The following is a 26,358-nucleotide window of genomic DNA, read 5'->3' on the forward strand; positions in this document are numbered from 1 at the left end:
GTCCCTCTCCATCCTGGCCTGGCTTACCTCCCTTTCCCTCGAGGAAAGAGGGGAATCTGTGTGTTCTCCATCCTGAGAAGGGTGCTCAAATCAGAGTCACAGGGCGAGAAGTCAGCAGATGGAAGCATCTCTGCTGAGTCACCCGTGCTGACAGGCCTGTCACACTCACCTGCGGGGCTCTTAGTCACTGCAGCCCAGGAGCAGCACCCTGCGTGGACCTCAGCCCATCTGGTCAGACCCACAGACAAAGCAGGGTTGACACCCGACTCCATTGCTCTCCACCCTGGGAGGGGGCACACAGGCCACCTGACCCGGGATGACAGGGCCACCCTGCTCTCCTAAAGGGGGGCATAGGAGCCCCAAAGCTCTTTTCTTTGCTCTTTTTTTTTTTTCCAAGAGTGACCTTAGTGTTGGCTTTCCAACCCCTGAGCAGGTAGCTAGGACAGGAATCATCTTCTATGCGGCTTGCTCTGGGGACCCTAACAGGAGAGCACTTTGTAAATGTAGGAGGAGGCTGCCTGTCCCTGGGGGAGGGGAGTCACAGGCTGGGGGCCATCTCCGGTCTCCTGGGAACCTGGGAGCGCAGGTGTGGAGCATGCATTCCTTGCAAGTGTAATTGTTGATATGGTCCATCTTGAAGCATGTTTATAATGTGTTTGTACTGTTGCTAGAGAAATAGACCCATGATTCACATCTCACAGTTTACATGGCTAGCGTCCTTCCCCTTTGCACTGAGGAGCTTCATGTAAGCTTGGATGCTTCTGTCCCAACAGTGTCTGCCTCAGGGACCCAGGCTGCCGGGCCAGTGTGTGAGAGGAAGACCCATGGCCCGTGTCTGGCCGGGTTAACATGGAGATGTGAGCTCAGGCCCCGGAGGAGGTGGGAGCCCTGTAACCTGGCAGAGCGCCTAATCCGGCTTCGCTCAGCTCTGCTGGAAGCGGGCAGGGAGAAGAGTCTGAGGGGCTGTGAAGCCTCGTGGAGGGGGTGCTCCCAGGGGTGTGTCTCTCCAGAGCAGGGAGACGAATAGGGAAGGTTGTGCCCCGGACACTTCTGACAGCGTCCCAGCTCTGGCTCTTCCAGAACATTCATCAGCACTTCTCGAACATCACTGTCTGTGTAGAACAGTGTCAGTGACCTCAGCCCTGGCTGGTGGGCACCCTGAGCAGGGAGCGTGACCTGGCCTCTGGGTTGCCTTGTGTGGATAGGGGTCATGGAAGAAGCATGGGCCACTCTCCACGGTTCTCCTCTTCTTAGAACTTGCCCCCCTGTGCACAGGGATTCTTCCTGGGGTCAGGTGCCTGCGGAGTGTCTGGCCCCTCTTAGGCAGGAGAGTGGGGTGAGGAGGCCATGGTGTTGGTGGCTAGGCATGGACAGAGGGCTGGGTGGCCTGGGCCATGTGAGGCTCTGTGACAGTTTCGAGAGAGGAACAGCAGTGCCTGTGTAGGCCACACACTGCCGTGCTCCAGGCTGGGGCACCCTGGGAGTTTTCACCTGCTAGTGACCGGGAGTTCAGTGATCTGTATTGCTCCTCTTTTTAGTGAGTGAGTTAGAGCTGCTTCTTCCTTTTTTTTTTTTTTTTTTGGGCTGTGCTGAGCAGCGTGTGGGATCTTAGTTCCCCGATCAGGGATTGAACCTGTGCCCCATGCCTGCAGTGGAAGCACAGAGTCTTAACCACTGGACCGCCAGGGAAGTCTCAGCTAGAGCTTCTGCTGTATTAAAAATGTGCCCATAAGATGAAGGACTCAGATACCCTCCCGCAGACCCACTCTGTAATAGGACATGAGCTGGCCCTGCAACCTAGGCCAGCAGATTGAGGGCCCTGGCCTTCCACACCCAGGTTGTGCAACCATCACCTCTTTCTAGTTCCAGAACATCTTCATTATCCCTAAAGGAAACCTGTACCCATTAAGCAGTCACTCCCCATTTCTCCCTTCCCCAGCCCCTGGCAACCGCTAGTCTGCCTTCTGTCTCTATGAATTTAAGTATCCTGGACATTTCATATAAATGGAATTGTACAGTATGTGGCCTTTAGTATCTGTTTTCTTTTACTTAGTGTAGTGCTCTTGAGATTCATCCACATTGTAGCCTCTATCAGTACTTTATTCATTTTATAATCAAGTAAGATTCCATTGTGTGACTCTACCAATTTTGCTTACCCATTACCCAACGATCAGTGGACATTTGAGTTGTGTCCACCCTTTGGCTATTGTAAATAGTGTTGCTGTGAACATATGTGTACAAGTACTTGTTTAATACCCGCTTTCAATTCCTTGGGGCTGCACCTAGGGGTGAAATTGCTGGGTCATAAAGTAAATCCATGTTTAATTTTTTAAGGACCCTCCAAACTGTTTTCCACAGCAGCTGTGCCATCTTGCATTCCTGCCAGCAAAGGTGTGAAGCTTCTGATTTCCCCACATCCTCGTCAACACTTGTTATTTTCCTTTTTAAATTTTAGCCGTCCTAGTGGACGTGAAGTGTCAGTTGATTGTGATTTGTTTTTGAGCACCTGCCGTGTGCCCTGAGATTGTACTGTGACCATTGCCTTCATGGTCTCATTTTATCCTCCTGACAATCCGTTGAGGTGGGTAGAAATACCCCCTTTTTCTAGATGAGAAAGCTGAGTCCCAGAAAAGTTAATGACATATCTAAGGGCACACAGCTGGTAAGTGACAGAGCCAGGATTCTAAACCGGTGTTTGCTTCCACACTTAGTGCCCTTTCCATTGTCCTGCATGGGCCGTGTATCCTGTCTCATTGCGATTCTTCTTCTTCTCTTATTTTTTGTGAGCAAATCTCATTCTCCTCGTGCTCTGCTAGATTCATCCCTCTTAACAGCTTTCTCATCTTTTTTCTTCTAATGCTCTAATTTTCCTTCCTTTGTTAAAGCATAATCCCTCTTTGTACCTCTGCCTGTCTGTCTGCAGCCTCCTTGGCTCTTTTTTCCTGGTCACCCTGTCTCCCTTTCGTCCTGAAAGGGCGCTGCAGCCTTGGGGGGGGGGGTGAGCTTGGGGAGAGGAGGGAGCGGAGAACTCCCTGGGGGCAGGGACAAAGAGGCATGTTCTGTGACTGGAGCCAGCCAGAGGCTCCAGGCATTGTAGACCCAGTGGAGGGGCAGGAAGGAGCTGGGGTCCTGCCGCAGGAACCCCAGGCTTGAGTCTGGGCCCCAGGGCAGAGAAGAGGGGCGGGCGGTGGGGAAACGGGTGGGACTGCAGCCCACTTCAGCTCACCACCAGGCCCTGCTGATTTTCCTGGAGTGCCTGTTCTCTCATTCATGGGGATTTCACAGCCAGCTTCAGCTCTGCTTTTCTATTTGTAAGCCAGACAGCCACCAAATTGAGGGGTAAAAGGCTCTGAGCTGCCAGACTGGAGCCCGGACGGGCAGGGAATTTGCTCTTTCACACTCCCTTGTAGTCCAAAGCACTTTTGCTTTTCACAGCGAGTCCATGTCTCATTAGGTCCTCCGACACTCCTCCAAGTAGGTGGGACCGACGCTCTCCTCTTTATAAAGATGAGCCCGCGACCTAGCTGAGCATCAGGCAGTGAGGCCGCCAGATCCCAACTCATTTTCTGAATATTGTTTCTCCCACGCAGCGAGTGGAAGAGAGGGAAAGTGTTGAGTCTCTTTGGAAAGCACAGCGGCCTTATAAAGGGGTCAAGTTCTTTCATCTTAAAAGCTGTGTGTTGCATATAGAATTAAATTTTGCCTCATAGTATCAATGTTGAGCAAATTTTTTGGTATAACCTTTTAAATAAACTTCATTTCCTCCGCCACACACACAAAATGTTGTGCTGGCAGATGCAGACGGCACCGATGAGTGCCTCTGCCTGTGCTGTGCCGACTGCTCGCTGCACATCATCTTGTGTTACCCTCACCAAAGACCTGAGAGGAGGTATGATGATCCCCATTTTACAGGGGGGAATACTGAGGGTCAGGAAAATCGAGAGATGGGGTGTTTGCCGTCACTGCAGGAACAGCACAGGAAGAAGGGGTTTCACTGCACGATGCAGTTTGAAGTCAGATTGCTGCAACGAGTAGACCTTGGGACGGGTCATTAAGGGAGACTGTGGAATTGGCTCCTCTGATATACAAGGTCCTGAAGGTATCGGCACCCGGCAGAGGGCAAAGGGACATGCGGGGAGACCCAAAGCACATGTCAGAGGAAAGTCCTGACTTCAGGAGGTATGGGAAGGGATGGGTTTTGTACCCAGCGTCCCCAGTGGAACGGGGACCTGAAAAGGCTGAAGAGGAAGCCCACAGAGGAGACACCCTCCTCTGGCTCCTGAGTTTGGCAGGGCTGTTGTTTTTAACAGCGTTTGCCAATCATTTTGCACCTCTGCAGAGATGGAGCCCAGTGGCTTCTGCCTGCAGTTGGCACGGGCTGCTTCCGGTGCGTGAGCTGCGAGCTGGGGTCACTTTCTTTGTGTTTAACCCCTTCCCCCATGTGCACCTCACCCTGCCCCCACCCCCACATACACAAAAATAGCTAATATCTGACCGGCCCAGGGTGTGCTGTGTGTAAAAATACAGGGGGTTGAGCCATTTCCTGCTGCTTCCGTTGTTGCGTGGAGATAAGACACTGGGACTCGGCTGTGGACAGTGGTCCTCCAACAGGCTGAGGCAGGTCTGGCCCTGGGAGAGTGGGGCTCCAGGCCCGCCTGCTTTCATCCGACCTTGCTTCCCATCTTTCCTATCTTCTGTGACCTTTCCTTCCCCTCTCTCCCTGCCCCCTATCCTCTCTCAGTCTCTCTGCTCCATTCTTTGTGCCACCCTGATGCATTCAGGAAGCCTGCCTGCCTGCGAGGAAAAGGCGCTGTCCTCTCCCTCCTGCACATTCACCTCCTTCCACGCTGGATGGCTGGTACCCCCAGGCCCCCAGCCTGGGCCCCGCTTCCCTGTGGGTTACTTCTGGGACTCGAGCCCTTGGGGACCCAGCCAGCAGGCAGGTGGGGGTGTGCTCCTCTCCCTGGCCTGGGAGACCGGGCAGGGCTGGGCGCTCCCGCCATCATGAAGCGGAAGAGGTTGCTGACGACCCCAGGGAGCTGGAAGGTAAGGGCAGGGCTGCGAGAGGTGTCCGCTGAGGCAGGTGGCCCGCTGAGCTGCACTGGGGAAGCCCAGGTGGGGAGGGTGCAGGGAAGTGCTTCCTGTGCCTGCATGGGGCCCAAGTGTAGGCTCTGGTCAGCTCTGAGGGAGAGGCCTGCTCCAGGCAGGAGCCTTATGGAGGGCTGAGTCCAGAGGGACAGCGTGTCTCATCCCCGAGAAATAACCCCGTGACTGCAGTGAAGCCTCAGACCTGCTTGGTCCATGTGATGGGGCAAAAAGAGTTCTGGGCTGCCAGTTCTGTCTTCCTGAAGCTGTTTGTCCCTGAGCAACTTGCTTGAACTCTCTGGGCCAAAGGAGGAGCAGGTCTGCCTAGACTGCATTTTAGGGTTGTTGTGGGGATTGGGTAGATAGCAGATGTGCAAGCCCTTCCTAAATGGCAGCTGTGAGGGAATACTGTTGTCATTGCCATTATCCTTTCGGACTCTTTCCTTAAAGTTTCCTGTTCATCCCGCATCTGTTTTCCAGGCAGTGAAAACCAAGTCCAGAGTTGTCCAGGGACACACGAGAGACCCCTGTGGGCCCCCTCCCTTGGTTTCCTGATTGACTTACGCTTCTTCTGCTTGCCTTCTTCCCCAGGTCGACAAGGGGGACCTCGCGGCCCTGAGCCTCCCTGGCGGCCCTGGCCACGGTGACGCCGATGGCCCCATCAGCCTGGACGTGCCGGACGGGGCCCCGGACCCCCAGCGGACCAAGGCCGCCATCGACCACCTGCACCAGAAGATCCTGAAGATCACAGAGCAGATCAAGATCGAGCAGGAGGCGCGGGACGACAACGTGGCAGAGTACCTGAAGCTGGCCAACAACGCTGACAAGCAGCAGGTGTCCCGCATCAAGCAGGTGTTCGAGAAGAAAAACCAGAAGTCGGCCCAGACCATCGCCCAGCTGCACAAGAAGCTGGAGCACTACCGCCGGCGCCTGAAGGAGATCGAGCAGAACGGGCCGTCGCGGCAGCCCAAGGATGTGCTGCGGGACATGCAGCAGGGCCTGAAGGACGTGGGCGCCAACATGCGCGCCGGCATCAGCGGCTTTGGGGGTGGCGTGGTGGAGGGCGTGAAGGGCAGCCTCTCCGGCCTCTCACAGGCCACCCACACCGCCGTGGTGTCCAAGCCCCGGGAGTTCGCCAGCCTCATCCGGAACAAGTTTGGCAGCGCTGACAACATCGCCCACCTGAAGGACCCTCTGGACGACGGGCCCCCCGAGGAGGCGGCCCGGGCGCTGAGCGGCAGTGCCACGCTCGTGTCCAGCCCCAAGTACGGCAGCGACGATGAGTGCTCCAGCGCTAGCGCCAGCTCGGCTGGGGCGGGCAGCAACTCGGGGGCCGGGCCCGCTGCGGCGCTGGGGAGCCCCAAGTCGAACATGCTGTACGGCGCCCCCGGAAACATGGATGCCATGCTGGAAGAGCTGCGGGAGATCAAGGAGGGCCAGTCCCACCTGGAGGACTCGATGGAGGACCTGAAGGCTCAGCTGCAGAGGGACTACACCTACATGACCCAGTGCCTGCAGGAGGAGCGCTACAGGTGTGTGCCGCCCGGCCCGGCCCTGGGGAGAGGGGCCGAGCACCGGCTTGCAGACTTGGTGGTAGCAGCAGACGGGGGAGCATCTAGAAGGCTCCTGGGCTGCTGGAAGGGGCCAGGAAGAGGCTCCGAGGCCCCTTCCACCAGCTTCCAGGGCAGCTGGAAGTTAGGATTACGGGGCCTGTGGAAGGAAGGCTCTGCCCGTCTCAGGAGCTTTGAGCATCCCTCCTTGATGATTACATGGTTGTTGTACAAAAGGGGAAACCGAGGCAGGAACCAGCTACATGGCCTTTTATCTGGAGAGAGTCTGGCTAAGAGCGCTGACTCTGGAGCCAGGTTACCTGGGTTCAGATCCCAGCTCTACTCTTTACCCTTTACCTTGAACAAAGTTCTTAATACTCTTCGTACCCGGTGTCCTCATCTGTGAAGCGGGAATAACGTGAAGCCCTGTTCACAGGGTTTGTGAGGGTTGAGTCCAAACCTGTAAAGTCACCGTATGTAGGTGTCTGGCGTGGTCCATGTGATCGTTCAGCCGGGGCTCCCGAGTCAGCCTGTCCCCTCCTTCCCTTCTGTCGGCTCTGCTTTTGCTCTGCGCCTCTCGTGTGCCATTTGGCACCTGCTCCTTGGGAGTCTTCGGGATCTTTTCTTTAGTTAGCACCTTTTCTTCTTTATATATGGGAAGAAGGTTTGGAAAATTGAGGGGGAAACCTGCCTGAAAGCTAACTCCCCCCCCCCGCCGCCCGCCATAGTAGTCATCTTCTATATTTTGTGCCTTCAGAGCAGGGATTGTGTCTCTATATCCCTGGGTCCCTGGTACCCAGGAGAGCCTGTTAGCCCAGGGCTTAAGGGTTGAGGTTGTTGAAGTTAGTCAATCCCTGACTCCATTCATGATCTCTGTGATCTCAGGCAAGTTCCTCAACCTCTCTATGCCTCAGTCTTCTCGTCTGTAAAATGGGGATGACACTAGGACTTATCTTGAAGGTTTGTGGAGGAGGATCCTATGGGATAATGTGGCGAAAGTGCCTAGCCCAGGGCCTGCATATAAGAAGTGCTGTGTACGTAGTAGCTTTCATTGTGGTTGCTGTTAAAATTGGACAGGGCTGGACACCTGGGGTGGGTTGAGTCATTGTTGAGAATGAGTGAAATTGATCCTGGGGAGAGACAAGGGGCTTGGGGAGCTGGGACTGGTGTCATACCTTCTCCCTCCGCCAGGTATGAGCGGCTGGAGGAGCAGCTCAACGACCTGACCGAGCTTCACCAGAATGAGATGACCAACCTGAAGCAGGAGCTGGCCAGCATGGAGGAGAAGGTGGCCTACCAGTCCTACGAAAGGGCCCGGGACATCCAGGTACAGCAGCCTCAAGAGGAATCCGGGAGTGGGCTGGTTCCGCCGCTTCCCCTTAATCAAGACTTCCACTTCCCACCGTCCTCCCCAGATAGTCATCATTAAAGGACTCGGGCCCCTAGCTGCAGCTGATCACTCTCTACCCTGCCTGGCCTTTGGACGGGGCACCCTGTGCATTGTCACCTCCTCGGAGGGGCAGGTAGGGTTTAGGCTGGGGGTCTGCCCGCCCCGAGCTCCAATGCACCCACCCCTGTGTCCCTGCAGGAGGCTGTGGAGTCTTGCCTGACCCGGGTCACCAAGCTGGAGCTGCAGCAGCAACAGCAGCAGGTGGTGCAGCTGGAGGGCGTGGAGAACGCCAACGCACGGGCGCTGCTGGGCAAGTTCATCAACGTGATCCTGGCGCTCATGGCCGTGCTGCTGGTGTTCGTGTCCACTCTCGCCAACTTCATCACACCACTCATGAAGACCCGCCTGCGCATCACCAGCACTGCCCTCCTGGTCCTCGTCCTCTTCCTCCTCTGGAAGCACTGGGACTCCCTCACCTACCTCCTGCAGCACGTGCTACTGCCCAGCTGAGCGGCCGGCCTGTCCCGACCCCGTGCTCTCCCCAGCCCCCAGCTGGCCATGCTTCTCCGGGGGAACCCTGGGACTCCCGAGTCCTTGGACTTCATCATGTGTCCAGTTTGGCCTCCTGCCCAAACTGTCCATTCCAGCAACTTCTGCCCCCTTCTCTGTCCTTGCTTCTTCTGTCCAGTGCCTCCTCCCTGTTGGCCTGAAGGGAGCCGTCAGTGTAGCCCTGGCTGGAGGCGGTGGGGGCGTCGGTGGCCAAATGGAGCAGAGGACACCCGGATGGACTGTTCTGATTATTTACAGTCACACAAGTGCTCCTCCCAGCTGACGCAGATGCCATGGGTCAGGAAGGCCAATGAGAAGAGGGGCGGGAGAGGGCCATGCCTCGGCTTTCCTGGGGAAGAGCCCATGCTTCAGGCAGCTCCGGCTCCCTCTTTGTGGAGATGGTCAGAATGAAGGCAAGAGTTTCAGGAAGGAAGCTCCCCAGCTCACCCCTCCCTCCTCCAGAGCTGGGTTGAGGCTGGGTTCTGGGTTGGGCCCTTCTGGGATCTGAAGGATGCAGGCTCTGGAGGCCAGTTAGGTGTGGCTTTGGATTTGTGTGTTCCCTGTTATCCTTTCTGCCTGTCCCTGGATCTGCTCTTTTCAGGGAAAGAGGCCCCAGGGGTCCCAAGCTCTTAGGGTTCTGTTTATTTATTTATTTATTGGTTCCTTTGTCCCTTATTCCCCTGAGCTCCAGGGAGAGGTCCCACCCCCGCCCCCCTCTCCGGTCCTCTCTCTGAAGCCAGGGCTGCTGCTTGGCTGTCGGGCACTTCCATGCCATTTAGATCTGGAGCCTCCTGGCTGGGGGAAGTGGGGCAGAGCCGCCCAGCCCCACTCTCCCAAGCGGCGCCTCAGCCTCTTTTATATGTCTGTTTATTCCGTATGTGTGTATCTGTGTGGGGGAGGTTGTCTGTTGCTTTCTTTTTTTTAAGGCTCTGGAGTGTTGTGTATGGTTTCTCTTCACATCCCAGCCTCCCCAAGGGCACTTCCAAGAAGAGAGGGGATTTCTCAGAAAAGGAGAGAGAAATCCCCTGGAACAGGGGAGGGCAGTGCCTGCCAGCTGTTGTGGACCTTCCCGAGAAATAAATATCCTCTAAATTTTCAAACCATCCCGTCTAGCGTTGGTTGATTAGGCTGTTTCCATGGAAACCACCGAGTCTCTCCCAACACTCAAGCATTCTGGGTAACACAGACTGGGCCTCACCTATTGGCCTGTGGCCTTCATCCTCCAGGATCTGACATTGAACAAAGTGTCATCCACCCTTCCCATTTGCTTTCCACAGCCAAAGCTCTGGCCTGGGTGATAGGGAGGTGAGATGATGTCTACCCCATCCAGCCTCCCTGGAGGCTTTCTAGGAGGAGGGAAATTGGGAGAGATTTCCTTAGTTTGGAGAACATAAGCAGCTGGAGGCCTCAATGACAGCAGTCATGCCCAGGTATGGCCACAGGAGGGCAGCAGAGTCCTTATTCAGCACTTTCTTAGGGTTCAGCTCCAAAGACTAGCATCTGTTGGCGTTAGCTTGGCCTTTCAATTCTGTCCAGCCAGAGCAGAGATCACCTGCCTTGAGCATAGAGGCCCTCAGTGTCTGCTCTGTGACTCTTTTTCCCACCTCTGACAGTTAAGGGCACCCACAGAAGGCACTGGATTCCCAGCAGGAACCCTGTGGGAGCTCAGTTGGCCCACCTGAGTCTCCCTACTGCGAGGAGATGCCCCCAGTTCGTGAAAGCAGGAGGGCTGTAGGGAAAGCACCTACCCCAGAGCCCTGGCCCATAATTAGCGCACCTGTGGCCAATTCCCATCTTTCTGGGCCTCAGTTTCTACATCTGTAATATGGATGGATGCAGTAGCTGCTAATTTCAAAGGGCTCTGACATTCTGTGGTTCTGTAGGTCTGAGAAGTCAATACACAGATACACAGATGTATCCGTGACCTTGGGCTTTAGGGGACTTAGGCGTCGGGGACTGTGCCCTTAACTGGATCAGAGAGGGTGCTGCGCTGGCGCTGGCAGGAGGGCAGCACGGATGGTTCATCTTCACCCTCTATAACCGGGTAGGAGTTTCACCAGGTGACCTTACAGGGCCTTCCAACAATGTCACTCCTGGGCCCTGCACCCCCCATTTCTTCCAACCACATGCACACCTCCCTTGGGGGCCATGGGCTCTGGGCCAGGAGCCCACATTCCTGGGCCCCAGGTGGGGGTGGCTGCTCCAGGCTGCAGACATTTCCCACATTCCTCCCCAAGGTCAGGTGCCTTCCCTGCATTGGTTCTTAAATGTCACTGCCAGCCACAGTCCACACTGAAAGGGAGGAGGGAAGAGGGAGGCTGGGGCGTGACATTCTCAGCTGATCCTGAGGCTGCAAAGTAAACAGCCCTAGGAGAGGGGAACATCAGCCCCACCTCCACCCCCACCCCCGGCTACAGAGCCATCTTCTGCAAAAAAGGACGGAACAGGCAGACCCTATATTTGCCTCTTTGTGACAAGGGGCTTCTCGCTAAGCCCAGGCCCCGACTAGGAGTTGGGTTTCATTCCTCTGACAGTCACTGCCCTTCCTTGTTCATGTCTGAGCCTCTCTCCACTCTGTAAAAATGGGACAAATTGCTCCAATCTGGACCTGCCTGCCTCTCCCGCCAGGGGTCACAGGGTGAGACATTGAGTCAGGGTGGCCTCTGCAGGGGACCACCCTCCTTTAGACTGCAGGACCAACGGGCAGGCTTTCTCCCCGGGGGTCCGTCCTGCAGGTCCCAGCCCCACACCTGGGGTTCACAGGGCCCGGCCAGGCCAGCACCCTCCCGCAGCCTCAGTGGCCCAGGCTGGGGGCAGCTGAGAACTCATCTCTGCTTGGACTTGTGCGGTAGTGCTCCAGCAGCACTTGGCGGGCAGCTGGCTGGCCTGGAGACGGCATATTTGCTGTGCCATGTTTGCTGTGCCCGTGCAGAGCTGGTGCTCCCTGCCAGCCTCGTGGAAACGGTGGCGCTGCAGCAGGTGCAGCCTGGGCCCACACCAAAGCCTTCTGACGGCACGGGGCAGAGGGCAGTGACCTGACCCCCGCCACTCCAGGTGACTCAAGGTGATTCTGGGGGGAAGGGGAGGGAAAGGAGGAAAGACCTGGGGCCACAGGGTGGGAGAGGAGGGGAGCTTTAGCCGGGACGCCTGGATGGATCCACGTGGCAGGCCCCCCGTCAGTGACGGCGCCCTTAAGTGAGGTCAAGTTTCCAATGTAAGAGCCTGGGCTTTGGAGCCTGCAGCTCTGGGCTCCAGTCCCAGCGCTGTCACCCACTTCAGACAAGGTTCCAGTCTCAGATTAGCCTCCTCCTCTGCCCATAGGAAAGCAAATGGCATCTGGCTCACAGGTTTGGGGTGCAGGAGAGAGGACATTCTGCGTGTCACACCTTAGCCTGGCGCCTAGAACCTAATAAGGGACTAACCAAGGCAAGTTATGACTCCTCCCCCTTCCTGAAGCCAAGGGGATGTTCAAGTGCAGAACTGCTCAGAGACGTCTAAGGCAGACCCTACAGAAACAAGCAAGGCTGAGGGCGACTGAGGAGGTCTTGGCCTCCAACTCCTGACGGCTCAGTAGAGGCCCTCACAGCTCCCCTTCCCTGCAAGCTGAGAGCCTGCTTATTCCAGACACCTTTCCTCTAGGACTTGCAGACAAAGCCGGCCCAGTCCCAGGGAGTCAGGCCCCAGCTTGAGACAGGACTGGATGAGGCCTGCCTGGCCCAGGCTGGCTGCCTCCACCCGGGTCCTGTGAGTATATCAGTGCTTGGGGCCCAGCCTCCTCCAGACCACGGGCCCAGGTGTGTGCTCAGGAATCGGCATCAGGAGGCCCAGGTTTGGGTGGAGGCTCAGCCACTCAGCGCTGGCTGTGGGGTTGCAGGCTCGCGTCTCCTCGTCGAGATAAGGATGCCTGGGCTGCCCAAGTGGCAGGGCATTCGTGAGGCTCAGAGGAGATGTCAGATATGGGTGCCTGCACCCCAGGTTCCCAGATCTCTCTCCCTAAGGGAGACAACTGTCAGGCTGCTGCTGGGCCATCTGGGGTCCCCACAGAGGGCTCTGAGCTGCTCGGGGCCAAGCCTGGGGCAGGGCTTGAGAGAGTGGCTGGCAGTGGCCCCTCAGGCTGAACGGTTGTAGCCAACCCCCCAGTGGAGCTGGAAGGAGGAGGCTCGGCCTCCACCAGACGTGCTGGGACAGAGGTGGAGAGGGAGGGAAGGCTGGGACTTGCCCCAGCACATCCAGACCTGTCAGCAGGACCTGAGTCACCCAGCTAGAAGGACAGTCTAGGTTGGTGACGGCGGCACTGCTTCCCACACTCGGGTCCTCCCAGAAGAGCCCTCCCTCCCCGGTAGCCGATCCAAAGTCTAACTCAAGATGAGGGGCCCAGGGGTGCTCGATAGACCACCTTGGCCATGCCCCTGCCCCCAGGCAGCCACCCACCAAGTTGGCTCTGCTTCCAAAAGCACCCGGAGGAGATTCCACAAGCTCTGGGTGCCTGGACCCTGCTGCCCGCCCACCTCCCAGCCTAAAGGTCCTTTGGTTGCCTTACTCTGGTTGTTCTTGTAGGGATTTCAGCTCACTGAAGAGAAGACTAAAGTAAACCCTTTAGAAGGATCTGGGTCTCCAGCTGGTTTGGGTGCTCTGATCTCTGGGCTCCTGCAGGAAGGCTGAGTTCTCTCTGTGCCACTCTCTTGGGTCCCTTTGTTCTTTTTCTACTTGAGCCCAGCCCCAAGCACCCAGAGTTGAGGTGGAGGTGAGGAGGAGAAGATTTCCCACGAAACTGGGCATTAAATAAACTCATGCAAGAGACAAGTCACCAGCACGGACCTGTTATATGTCTCTGGCTGGTCCCTTCTCCATCTTCTCAGTCAGGCAGGGCCACGCCAGGCCAAGGATGGGAAGACCTGAGCGACAGCAGCGTGGATGCCGAGGAAGAAGGGGCTGACCAGGGGTCCCGTTCCTTCCTCTCCATTTCCTTCTCTGCTGGTCTTGGAGCTCTCATCAAAGGTGGGCAGCCTGTGGTCCAGGTAGCCTGTAGCCCAAACCACTAGGCTTAGGTTCAATGAAATTCAAGAAATGCAGTTTTGAACACCTGCTCTGTGCCAGGCATGTAGACACAAAGAAAAGTAAGACATGGTCCATGCCCTCATGGAGCTCACAGCCTAGCGGGGACACACACACACACACACAGCCCTCTAACAGAGGCAGGAAGAGATAAGTGCTGCAGCAGGGGACGGAGTGGGAAGTCCAGGGAGGAGAGCTCCACTCTGATAGGGACCTTTGGGGAGGCTTCTCAGAGCACTGAAGGACGGGCAAGAGGCAAGAACGGAGAGTGTCCCAAGCAGATGGTTTTGGTCAGGTTCTGGGCGTGCAGGTGAGACAGAGGCATCGTTACATGGTTTGAAGGGATATGCGGTGTTTCAGGCATCAGTACTGCCCAGCCTACACCCCAGAGGGCAGGATACCTGGGGAAGGGGCTTCTAAGGCCACTCCAGTGAGAAGGAGAGGGAAGAGGGGAAGGGAACCCCCACTCCAGAACTTATGGGACTTGGGGGTTTCAGAGGGGTTGTTTGTGCTTGAAAGAGAAAGGGAAGGTGAGGGGAGTTTGGGGAGAGAAGGGAAAGGGTGAGCATTCTCCTCAGGAAGACCTGGGACCATCCAGAAGTCTAGGGACTTGGGGGCTAACACTCAACAATGCTGTGTGATACTGAGAAGGTCATGCAACCTCTCTGGGCCTTAGTGTCCCCACCTTCACACAAATGGAGAATTTAAGATGGAGAGATTGACGAGGCTAGTGAGTTTCTGGGAAATCCAGAAAGTATCTCTGTGAAGCAGACTCAAGTGCGGGCTCCCAGTGTGGTGGAGAGGCGGCTTGGTTTGGTGAGGTCCGTGAGCAGGAACGCACGCAGACAGAGGAGTCGGGACCGGTGTTCAAACCGTGGGGAGTCCTCACTGCTGGATGCCCAGGTTGCGAGGAGGGCATCTGGAGGTGAGTCGGAGAGCAAGGTTGGCTCCAAAGGCTCTCCTGGCCTCCCTCTCATCTTCCCCCGGAAGCAGGGCAAAAGACGAGGGAATGCCAGGGTTCTCTTCTCCACTTGGCAGCTGTGAGATTAAAAGGGTGGTGGCTTCCACGCACAGCTGTCATCTGCTCAGGTATGATTTTGAGGGTGAGGGGAGACCCCTCCTCCCTGGCCCAAAGTCATGGCAATATCAATCCCTTTTCCTATCCAAGACCTCACAGCTAACAATGCTTTTTGTGTACATGGATTCATTTTATCTCCACCATAGCCCTAGTGGGTAGCTAGAGAGGTGACATAAGACTCCGCTTACAGATAGCAAACCGAGTCTCAGAAAGATGAGGGGAACTTACTCATGGACACAGCCGGTGAACGGCTGCCGCAGGACAAACCCAGGCTTGCTGACAACGCCGCCGCAGCTGTAGCTGAAGCCTGACACCCACAGGTAGGCTAAGTGTTGCTTGTTACATGTACAAATGCAGGTGACCCTACGAGGGGTAAACCTTGAGCCATTCACACCTTAGTATGAATTCGTTTTTCCCGTTGAACACTTTCTTTACTCTGCCAGAGAAAGAGAAGGTTAGGGTTTGAGAGGTTGAAGAAAAAACATTTTCAAGGAGGCAGAAAGGGAAAAACAATTTTCTACAAATTCCATTGACTTTCTATTTTTTCCCAAGGCTGAGTCCTTTGAGCCACAGAGCTTAATACCAACTCCAGAGGGAAAAGCCTAGGGAGGATCCAAAGGAGCAATTTTTTCATCTGTTCATCAAACCTACATGAACATCTGTTTTATGTAAGAGATGGAGGATACTGAGGTGAACTAGACAAACTCTTTCTCTTCGAACATCTCAAAATCTATCCAGGAAGACAGAGGTAAAAAAATGACAATGGAGCTTGGTAACTGCTAAAACGAAGTTATGATCTAAGAAAGAGAGGCCAGCTGCTGGAGGGGAGCTGCATTAGCAAAGTTCTCTTCCCTCCGTGACACATCTTTCATCACACATTTTTCGCCCGTCCCAGCACCTCATAAGCCTGACAGCCAGACAGTCCTTTCTGTCACCTCACTTAAGTACCTCTTGCTCAGCAGTGCCCAGTACCCCTGGCCATGCCCAGTGATCCCAGCCTGTGACCTCAGCAGCTAGGTAAAGGGCCGTGAGGTCTTTATGGAATCTCTGGCCAAGACTCCCATTATACATATGAGGAAACTGAGGCCCAGATAGAGGCGGTGACTTTCTCGAGATTGCTACAGTGAGGCGGTGCTGAGCCTGGGCTCTCACCTGCAGATGTCCACATCACGACAAGCACACCTGGAGGGGTTTGACCGAGGAACCCCTGCGCTCTGTACAGGGTTGGAGAAGGAAGGTAAGTTGGCTGAGGGGGAGGCAGTAGAGGAAGGTAGAGGAAGCTCTGAAGCCGGGGAGGAAAGAGAGGGCAGGGAAGAGGGCACTCATCAGGAAGGGTTCAGATGGTGACAGGGCAGCACACTTTCTTCTAGAGGCCAGCATCAGGAGTTCCCTGGTGGCCTAGTGGTTAGGATTCCAGGCTTTCACTGCCGCAGCCCGGGTTCAGTCAATCCCTAGTCGGGGAACTGAGATCCTGAAAGCCGCGTGGCGTGGCCAAAATAAATAAATAAAGCCCGCACCATCATGCACAGTCTGTCTTATTGAACCCTCAAAGGCCAGGCCTACTTAAAATTAAATGTAAGTTAATTAAAATTCAATAAAATTAAAAATTCATTTCCTCGGCTGCACTAGCTATATTTCAGGAGCTACGTGTGGCTGGTGTCTGCTGTACTGGACGGCACAGACGGAACGCGTTTCCATCATGGCAGAAGTGCTGTTCTAGACACTTTACATGTATAATTTCATTTAAATAATATTTTCTGAGAGTGATTAATACATGTTTGTCGTAGAAAATTTGAGGGAACTTCAGTCACAGATGATACCCTCCACCCACTAGTAGCATTTGACATACATCTTTCTAGCCTTTATTTTTCCTTTACAAGAAAATTCAAATAATGCACAGTCGGTGTAAAAAATGCAAACAATATGGGGGCTGGAGAGTAAAAATGTTGTCCCTCCACAGGGGAAAGCACTGTCAGCAGCTTGGCACGTGTTCCTCCTGAGTCTGAGTTTCCCTCAGCCCCACGGTCTCAGGAACACTGAGGGGCTGCTTTAACCACAGAATCTCTATTTCCTGGCTCTGCCCTCATCCACCTTCGAGAAGACTTCCGGTCCCTCCCCTTCCACTAACCCGAAGTGCCACAGGCCCGGGACCCTCGCAGTGGCCTCTACTTTGGACCCAGAAGCCCCTCACTCCTCTTCCCTCACCCAGCCCTGCTCCCTGCGACACCTCATCAGGGCCTGGGGAAGGGGCGCTATATCCTGTTACTTCACCCTCGTCATTTCTCCCAGCCATCCTCCAAGGCCACGGCAGAATGGCAGAGTGGTCCAGAGCACGGGCCCTGGGATCAGACAGTCACAGGTTATGTCCCAGCTCTACCACTCATCAGGATTCCCGAGATCCTGCACGAGGTATCTGAGCCTCAGTTTTCTCATCTGAACGTTGGAGATAATATCTGCCTCAAACTGTTTGCTGTGAGAGTTAAATGAGATAATAGATGTAACACATTCTGCATTTCTAGATAATAATTATTGTCATTTTGCAGATGAGAAAACTGAGGCTCAGCGAGACCTAAGTACTTCTCAAGGTCCTGCTGGCAGGAGGTGGCAGGAACCAGGGTTCTAACCTATGCCTGTCTGGCTCCAAAGCCCACGTTGCTGACCCCACAGGGCCATCCCTTTCCTAACCTCGCTCCTACGCTCCAGAACACCTTCATATGGGTCGAAAAAAGCAAAGAAGCAAGGGAGGCAGCAGGAGAACTGTCAGGTGGCTCTAAACCTCAGACTTTTCCCAAGTCAGAGGCCTGCCGGGGCCAGGAGGGCAGCAGTCCCCTGCCATGCAGTCCCCCAGCTTCCCATTGCAGACTGGGCGTCCTGCTGCTTGTGTCTGCTCTCTGCAGGCCTCAGTTTCCCCATGTATATAACAACCCTGACAGTCTGTCATTTTACACTTCTGTGACCTCCAACCCCGGAAGTCATCAGGGACCCAGAATTGACTGGAGGCAGGAGGCCAGCCCCGCCCCTCAGACCAGACCAGGCCCTGGTGAGGGGCTGACCCACAGTTACCTCACTCTCCCCAGGCTCCCCTGGGGCCCTGAGATGGGGCGCGGTGCTCGACAGGCCTGCTGGGTGAGGGCAGGTTTGGAAGGAGGTTTAGGAAGGGTGTGGCAGGGAGGGTGCGCCTGGCAGGCTCAGGTGAGGTCACTAGAGAGGGGGCACGCCTGCCAGCCTCCTCAGCTGTGCCAGACAGGGCCGGGCAGCTTCCGCCTCAGACCACGTCTCTGGGCTCCCAGAGAGCCCAGATGGACCCCCATCCATCGTGAAGTGTGAGTGGAGGTGGACAAACTCCCCTCAACATCCATCCAAGGCCAGCTCACGGGACCTGCCCTGCTGGGTGGTGGGCCAGGAGGGCCCTGAGAGCTGTGAGGACAGGAGTGGGAAACCTGTGTGCAAGCTGTGAGCAAGACAGCAGGGGCCATGGAGGAAGGGGTTTGACCACAGTTGATCCAGGCAGTCAGAGAAGACTCCTTTGTGAAAGCAGGCAGAGGCCACAGGGGCCCAGATCTGGCTTGCTGTTCCCTGCCCTGCCCCTTTTCCCCTCTACAAGACGACACCCATTCTCCCTGAGTCCCAGGGGAGGAATGGTCATTGTCTCTTCTTCCTCTTCTTCTGGGATAGAGCTTAGAAGCTGCAATTTATTCCCTTCCAAAAGACCAAATATGTGGGGTAGTGGGGAGTTCCAGTCCATCTACTCCATGAAGCTCACTGTTAGAAAGTATTTCCTTTTACTAAGTTACTATCTGCCTCCCTATAGAATCCACTAGAGAGCATGTCAAGAATTTAATGTCCACGCCCAGTCTCCATCTACTCTGTAATTCTTTGCTCTGAGCCAAATACCCTCAGTTCTTTTAGTCATTCCTCCTAAGACTGGTTTCAAGACATTTTGACAGCTTGGCCTGTGTCCCCTGGAAATATTTCCATTTATCTGCATTCTTATAGTAACATGGTATCTAGAATGGGACTTGGCCTTCCAGTCCAAATCAGGCCAACATAGAGAATAGTACAGAGCAATCGCCTCCTAGACTTTGGCATGATATAGATCCCATGAGCTCTATTGTCTTGCTGGCCTGCATAGAACTTGGGCTCAGCAAACACCTCCTTGGCGATTTTGGACTCATGTGGCTGTTTAGACATGTCCTTGTTGGGTGGGTACACATAGGTCACTCAGCCTGCATGACTGTTGCCTCCAACGATTCGGAGGCCCCTCGGCCTTCCTGGGTCGGGGTTCCCTGGCAGATGACCCCCAGAGATGAAGCCCAAGGCTCGGGCAGTGGCTCTCAACAGGTCTTCACTTGTCCACTCTCTTGAGGGTCTGATGAAAAGCTCTGCATCATCTTCCCAGAAAATGTACCTTCTCAAAAAACCTACAAATGCCACCAGGACTCCCTGCAGAACATCGGGACCCCGGGTTAGGAATCCCCATGTGGAAGATGATGCCTGAAAAGTAAACTCTGAGACAGCCTCCCTGTTCTAACCATGGGGGGCTCTGGACTCCCACAAAGTAACAGCCTTTCACACCAGTGCTGTGCTTTACAGCTCACAAAGTATGTTCACACATGTTGCCTCAGACAGACCCTGGAGTACAGATTATACTTGAACAAATAGGAGGTCAACGTCCACTGACTTGCCCAAGGTCACACAGCCAATCTGGGCAGAGCCAACACTCTCCTTCTCACATGGGGCCTCAGAGGAGCCAACACAGTCTGTCTGACGGTGGGGAAGGCACAAGAGAGAAACGGCTGCACTTGGCTGCAGGGGAAATTGGTCCTGACCGCTCCTGACCGTGCCCAGCGGGCTCCTGCTGCAGCTCCAGAGAGACACACCCCACCTGCCCCCGTGCTGAGCTGTGCTGCTAACAGCCTCCCTCCTGGCACAGCAGTGAGGGGCCAAGCTACCAGGCTGCAGCTTGTGAGAGAGGAGAGACAAGGGCAGAAACCAGACCTGGATCCTGAACCCCAGGAACCCGGGGGACAGAGAAAGAGCCCCTGGACCTGCCTCTCCCTACAGAGCAGACACCTTACTTGGCAGGAGCATATCCGAGGATAAAATGGGGCTGGAGAGGGGGTGGCAGTTGGGATATGGAGCACAACTGAGCGAATGAGGTTTACATACAGGCACCAGACTTGACTGTCTGAAGTCAGTGTTTAAGTTTTCAAGGAATTCTTGCTCCTTAAAAACCCCTTTACTTGACCCAGAAAACTCAGCCTGCAACACGCAGCTCGCTCCCTCCATGAAGCTTTCCCCAGTGTCCTGTGTAATGACGGTGCCCCTAGCAGGCTGGAGCTCTGGACTCGACATCCCACCCTGGTCCCTGGCAATAGGGGCTCAATCCATGTGTGTTCAGTAAGCGCTAGACACCAGAAATGAGACTGTCTTTTGTCTCTACCTGTTCTGTCACTTCGAACAGGGTCCCAAACCTCCATGGTCAACGAAGGCCAGCCTGCCTCATACACACACTCACCCACTTGAACTGGAAGCCAGTAATGGCCTTTAGGAACCCTCTCAAGAAGCATCTAGCAGGTTTTCCCAGGCTGGGATGGGCTGAGGGAGAAGGTTCAAGACAGAAAACTGTCATTTTTATGTCTTTCCCCAAACTGGGTTATTTTCCTTTGCTCCAAACAGCTGGCGGAGATGTGTGGGCAGAGAAAGGGTCTGGAACTTGGAGTGTCGCTCTGCAGGCATCTGGGTGGTTCTCCACCCTCAGCTGGTTTGCAGCCCGGGCTGGGGCTGGGGGTTGCTAAAGGGAGGGGCCTGGCTTGCAGTGGGTGGGTTGCTGCTCGGGCCTTTGATCATTAACCCTTATCAAAAAGAATTCATGAATTTGTGTTGGTTTTATGCCTCTGTCTCCTCCACCGGACTCTGGAGGGTGGGAACCACATTTATTCAATTCAGAATCCTCAGGGATGGGTACAATGCCAAGTATAGAGTAATGCTAAATACATGTTGAAGGCAAAAAAATAAAATAATTTTTTAAAAAAGCACCCAAACCTCCCTGCTAGTCTTATTTCTGGGGCACCCCTGCCTCTCTTAAAGGAAAGAGCTTCTTAGAGCTTCCCTATGCTGATGGGAGGAGGGACCTGTCACTGGCCTCCATTCTAGCTGGAGGTGTGGGCCCTTCTCCCCTGGGCTGCTCCTAAGACTAATTCTTTGTCTCTGTTATTTCTAGCCCCAAACGTGTGTCTTAGGTTTCTTGCCACCTGGCCTGACGGCCCAACCGCCCCAGCTATATCTCTGCACAGCCCCAACCAGACATGGAGATTCACCCAGGCTTCCTGATAGCTCTCACCCCTATGGCAACCACAACTATTTTTAGCAGAGTTCAGGGGCAGCCGGATGACCTCACTGCCTCATGTTTTTGACATCCTTCAGAGACCTCAGCCCTCCCAACGTTGGGTTTCACTCTCCACTGCTTTTGCTAATCCTCCAGCTGCCTGGGTTTCTTGGAGTGAGTCTTGGGCCCAGCTCAGAGAAGACCCTTTGTCCCCTCCCCACCTCCTGGCTGTAACCCCTAGCCCTAAGCATTTAGGGCCCTCAGAACCATTCGTTTTTCTCAAAGCTGTCAGAAATTCTCCATCCTTCCCTGGGTCAGAATCCCAACATCTGACTCAAGTTCTCAGTCTAACCTAAATCTTTCCCGCTGTCAGGGTTGCCAGATTTAGCAAATAAAAATACAGAATACCCAGTTAAATTTGAATTTCACATAAACAACAAATAATTTTTTAGTTCAGCATGTTTTAGGTAATATTACACTAAAAAATTATTCGTTGTATATGTGAAATTCAAATTTAACTGGGAATCCTGCATTTTATCTGGCAACCCTACCTGCTGTATTCCTTCTCAGTAGAGCAGCAGTTATTAAATGTTTTGGTCTCAGGAGCCCTTTATACTCTAAAAACTTATTGAGGACACTCAAAGAGCATTTATGTGGGTGAACTGGCGTTTATCATATTAGAAATTAAAACATAAATTAAAAAATATTTATTAATTTATTTTAAAATAAGTTTTAAAAAGTGACAGTAATAACTCATTACACATTTACATATATAAAACATTTTTACAAAAACTTGCTATATTTTCCAAAACAAACAAACAAAAAATAGTGAGAAGAGTGGCATTGTTCTACATGTTTTGCAAATGTTTTTAATATTTGGCTTAATGAAAAAGAGACAGATTCTTTTCTTTAAAATTAAAAAATTTAATTGTGGTAACAAAATACATAACATAAAATTTACCATCCGAACTGTTTTAAGTGTGTAGTTTGATTGTATTAAGTATGTTCACATTGCCGTGCAGAGTTGGATTCTTATGTCTCCTTCAGCATCCGGTCTGTTATAATATCACACACCATGAAGCTTCTGGAAAATTCCACTGTGCACTCATGAGAGAATGAAAGTAAAAAGGCAAATGATGTTTTCATATTATGATGAAAACAGTGTTGACCTTGTTTTCGTCTGAAAGGACTTGGGGAACCCCCAGGGGTGCCTGACCACACTTTGAGAGCTGGTGCTCTAGAGCAACACCAGAGACTTCAGTGCTGACCGGTAGCAGCAGCCTTGCCCCTGACATTGATTTGGGGTGGGTGTATGACACACTGCACACATAATCTAATGTGACTCCAAGCTGGTTCTTATTTCCGAGATAGGTAGTGGGGGTGGGAGGAGGCTGAGGCCGGATCTCGTCTAGTGCCTTAGCAGGGATGGAAAAAAATGGGTCTAGAAAGACTCGGACCCAAGGGCCCTAGGGGTGGCACACAAGTTATGAAGTGGACCAAGCTGACTCAGAGAGAGAGTTACAATTCTGCCTCATCTTGAGGCTCTGAGAGGCTCTAAAGAAGGTAAACTCCTCCAGGCAGCGAGAAAAGAATGGATGGGCTGCTGGGGACAGGGTCAAAGAACCAGTGTGCTCGCTGCCCCAACCGGCCCCAGCCATAGCTGGCAAGGAGGGAGCTAACCACCTTACTCCCCCGTCCCTCCCTGGTGTTCATCTGCTCGTTCTGACCCTCTCTCTCATTTCCTGCCACGGCTAGTGGTTGTGAGGAAGGACAGCTGGGCCCTCGCATTTCAACTGAGTGGACGCAAGTGAGACCCTGCCTTGGGGCCTAGACACCTAGAGACTTTAGTTAGTGGGGGGCTTATTCATTTACTGACCAATCTAGTGACAAAAGAGTGGGGACCCAAAACAGCCAGTGGTCCATCCCTCATCCACACAAGTGGTCCCATTACTACCAAGTCCAATAGAACATGAGCAGGCCACACATGTTTTGTACCAGACATACGCCCTGAGCACACTCACCTCTGGGCTGTTCACGATCATCCTGTAGATGTTATTTTATAGCTTCAACTTTATTATATACAAATTCCTTGAGGGAGGGAACCATGCCTTTATTGCTCCCGTATTTTCCACAGCACCTAGAACAAAGTAAGGTCTCCATACACATTGATGGGTTTATTAGGGGATGGCTTTTCACTGATTCAACTATCAGATTCCCATTTCTAAGGCGCTGGGGCCAGGAGAGCAGGTGGAGGCCCTTTATTAAACACTTATTGAGTACCTTCTCCCACTCCTTAGTTTCTTCGGGGAGGTGTTGCTTACAAAGCACATTGATGAGTCATCCAGTTTAATCCTTGGGGAAACAGGACTGGTGTGAGTGTACTGTGAAAGGGGCTCTCTAAGTGACTGCCCTGTGTTCTGCCTAAAGGAGGAATGTGCTAAGCCAGGAGCTTGTCTCTGGGGCAACAAATACATGTATGGGATGTCCTCCAGAGCTGTACGGGGGAAGCGCGTCCTGAGCACGGCCACGTGGTGCGTCCTGGCTGAGAGGCTGGTACTCCACGAAGACCCTTCATGGCCACAGCGTTCCCTGCCCAGCTCCTGTGCTGCCCGAGTAACCGTCCCACTGAGTCTCGGCTTCCCCTCGTGTGAAATGGCCAACAGACGGCGAACGTGCTCATCAGCAAACCCGAGTGTCTGGTGGGTTTCACAGCAGTTCTATTTTTCATTATGAATCAACAAATTGGCATTCTGGCTGTGTCTGTTCGTCTCCTGGAGGTTTGTGAGTCTGCCCCCTAGTCTCCTGGGCCTGTTGCAAGCAAGGTTTCTGAGGAGCCACGGGAGGCCCAGACCCTGAATTGTGAAAGGATCTCAAGGGAGACCTGGCCACTGTGTGAGGTTCTGAGGAGGAGACAGCCAGCTCTCCCCAGGTGCCACCTGGCCCATGGCTTTTCCATTCACAGAGAACTGAGCACTGGGCTGGGAGGCAGAGCAAGCCAGGGGTCCCTTAATAGGGGGGGGGGGGCTCCATGCCAGCGGCTGGTCTGCTACCAACCAGGGGCCCACCTGCTTGATGGGCACAGCCAAGGATCAGGAAGACACTGCAGGCCAGGCTGGAGGGTGATTCAGAATGCAGCCAGGGAACTTTAAAAAGTCACAGCACCCTTTCCCCGGGGTCTGGGTGAGGCATGTGGTCAGCCCTGCTGGGATAGCTGAGAGCCTGTGCTGTCCAGAGCCCGGGTCAGCACCGCCTGGAGCTGCATTCTCCTAGGAGGGGAAAGCAGTGAGGAGTAGGGAGGGGGTGGTGTTGGCTGGGCCCTCGTTTCCGCCCGGAAATGGGATTTTGGCCTCTTGGGCTGGGAAAATCCTGGCCCGCACTGTTTATCAGGGAAGCTGAGTCAGTCTCCTATCTCCTAAAAAACTGCTGTTTCTAGAATTTCATTGGTCAGTACCTCTCCCAACGCCTTCCTTTTCTCTGGGGAATTCCTTTGGGGGCGGGGGACAGTGGGGAGAAATTGGCTCTTTCCTAGAGACTGAGACCTGAAATCAGAGTTTTTGCCCATTTATGGACTTAAAGCCCCCCTCCCCAACCCTAGGATGACTCATTCTCCCAACATGACCTAAATGCCCCCAGAGGGGAAAAGGTGAAATTGAGAAGGTGGGATTAGCTGGGGGAGAGGACTGGTGCCTGGAGTGAGGAGGGAAGAGCCTGAAAAGCATGGGGAATTCTTCCGAGAAACAATCAGTGATGGGAGCATTTTAGAGCCAAAAGGAGGCAGAATAAGAGTAAGAGAGGGAGAAAGAGAAAGGTTTGTATCCCAGAGAGAAGCTGTGTGCCCAGTGGCATAAAATTCCTCTAAAGGCAGCAGCTCTGTAGAGGCAAGTTAAGGCTCTCACCTGGAGTCAGTTCTCAAACTTCTGTGTCATCAGAACCAATCACCAGGCCTGTTAAAAATGCAGATCCCCAGGCCCCCTGTGGGCTGCGCTCAAGCTCCCCAGTGATCTGAAGCAGGAAGCTCTGAAACACAGGAAGAGAACTGGGAATCCGGGAGCCGGCTTCTTCTCTGGGGCCTGGGATGTACAAGGCAACTCCCATCCCCTCTGCCAGTGTCAGAGGCAGAGCCCTGGCCCAAGAGTGGCATTTCCCATGTTCTTATAAAACCTGTAAAAGCCTTAGAAGATGCACAGCCGTAAAGTTTCAGAGCGGGAGGGTCTTGAGAAGTCTTTTAGTACAGCCCTCTCGTACAGGAAGACTCAGTTCTACAACGGACCGTTCCTCCCCAACCCGCCCCCCAGCCTTCTCCCAAGGATGGGAGAAGCCCCGTTGTCTTCCTCAGGAGGAGAAAGCCAGTTGCAAACAGGCAGAACTGCCTCCCCAGCTCAGCAACACCCACCTCCCCCGCTGTCAAGGCTGTCAAGCTTTCACAAACAACTGATCAGCTATACAAATAACTGCTTTCCTATTCAATAAAATCCTAGAACCTTTAGAACTCAGGGACTTCAGAGATCAACTAAGGTGATTTTCCACCCAAAGCAGAAACTCTTTCCTAGCAACAACTCCTAAATCTCTATCTCCAACTCACATCTCTTTCCCAAATTCCAGACTCCTTATACCTCTCATCGCCGCTGGAGGTCGAAGTGCTCCCTAGCTTCCCCCACCCCCCTCCACCTGCCACCTTTCCCACTCGAATAGTGGACGCAACATCCCTCAAGTCCTGCAGGCCACCCCCACCCCCTGGCTATTCTCAGCAAGCAGCCAGAGGAATTAACAAAAAACATCCTTAGTCCGATTACACCATTCCTTTTGCTCAAAACCTCCCACTGGCTCCCCATTTCACTCAGAAAAAAACCATAACCTGTATAATGGTTCACAAGGCCCTAGGTGCTCTACTGCTCGACCCCTGCTTCCTATCTTGACCCTCTCTCTGTTACTTTCTCCTTCACTCACTCTGTTCCAGCCTCAATGGCTTTTTTTGTTTTAAAGTGCTATACAAAGGCAATTTTAATTTGCTGAAACAAACAAACAAAAAAACCAAACAGAACGAACTTTTTCTTACTGCTACATCTACCATCTTAAAAGAGCGATACCCAGAATTTAAATAACCTATTTTCAGGTGTTACTTAAACAAAAGCATTTGTGTAAGTATTCTTGTAAGAAAAACCAGTGGCAAACAAAACCAGAGCCCAGAGGCATAATTCTGGCTATGAATTTTAAATTAGGTTTTATTTTTCTGTCCTGAAAATTCTGTGTACTAAAACTTCATAGTATAATAGAAACAGACACATAAATCCATTGAGCCTCTGCATAAACGAACATTTTCAGA

At 53.5% G+C, this 26,358-nt stretch overlaps 1 protein-coding gene across 3 annotated transcripts in view; it reads left to right on the forward strand.

Annotated features, from left to right (window-relative positions):
* Nucleotides 1–8,677, forward strand: part of TMCC2 (transmembrane and coiled-coil domain family 2) — a 35,938-nt gene extending 27,261 nt beyond the window's left edge. For all 3 annotated transcript variants that reach the window (XM_030872774.3, XM_060293513.2, XM_030872780.3), the window contains 3 exons: nucleotides 5,677–6,617; nucleotides 7,827–7,962; nucleotides 8,224–8,677. In XM_030872774.3, coding sequence (XP_030728634.1) covers nucleotides 5,677–6,617; nucleotides 7,827–7,962; nucleotides 8,224–8,535 — 1,389 coding nt within the window. In that variant the 3' untranslated portion in view covers nucleotides 8,536–8,677. The remainder of the gene's footprint in view (nucleotides 1–5,676; nucleotides 6,618–7,826; nucleotides 7,963–8,223) is intronic.
* The last annotated feature ends 17,681 nt before the right edge of the window (nucleotides 8,678–26,358 follow it).

The sequence above is a fragment of the Globicephala melas genome, chromosome 1 (genome assembly GCF_963455315.2).
Source record: "Globicephala melas chromosome 1, mGloMel1.2, whole genome shotgun sequence".
Classification (NCBI taxonomy): domain Eukaryota; kingdom Metazoa; phylum Chordata; class Mammalia; order Artiodactyla; family Delphinidae; genus Globicephala; species Globicephala melas.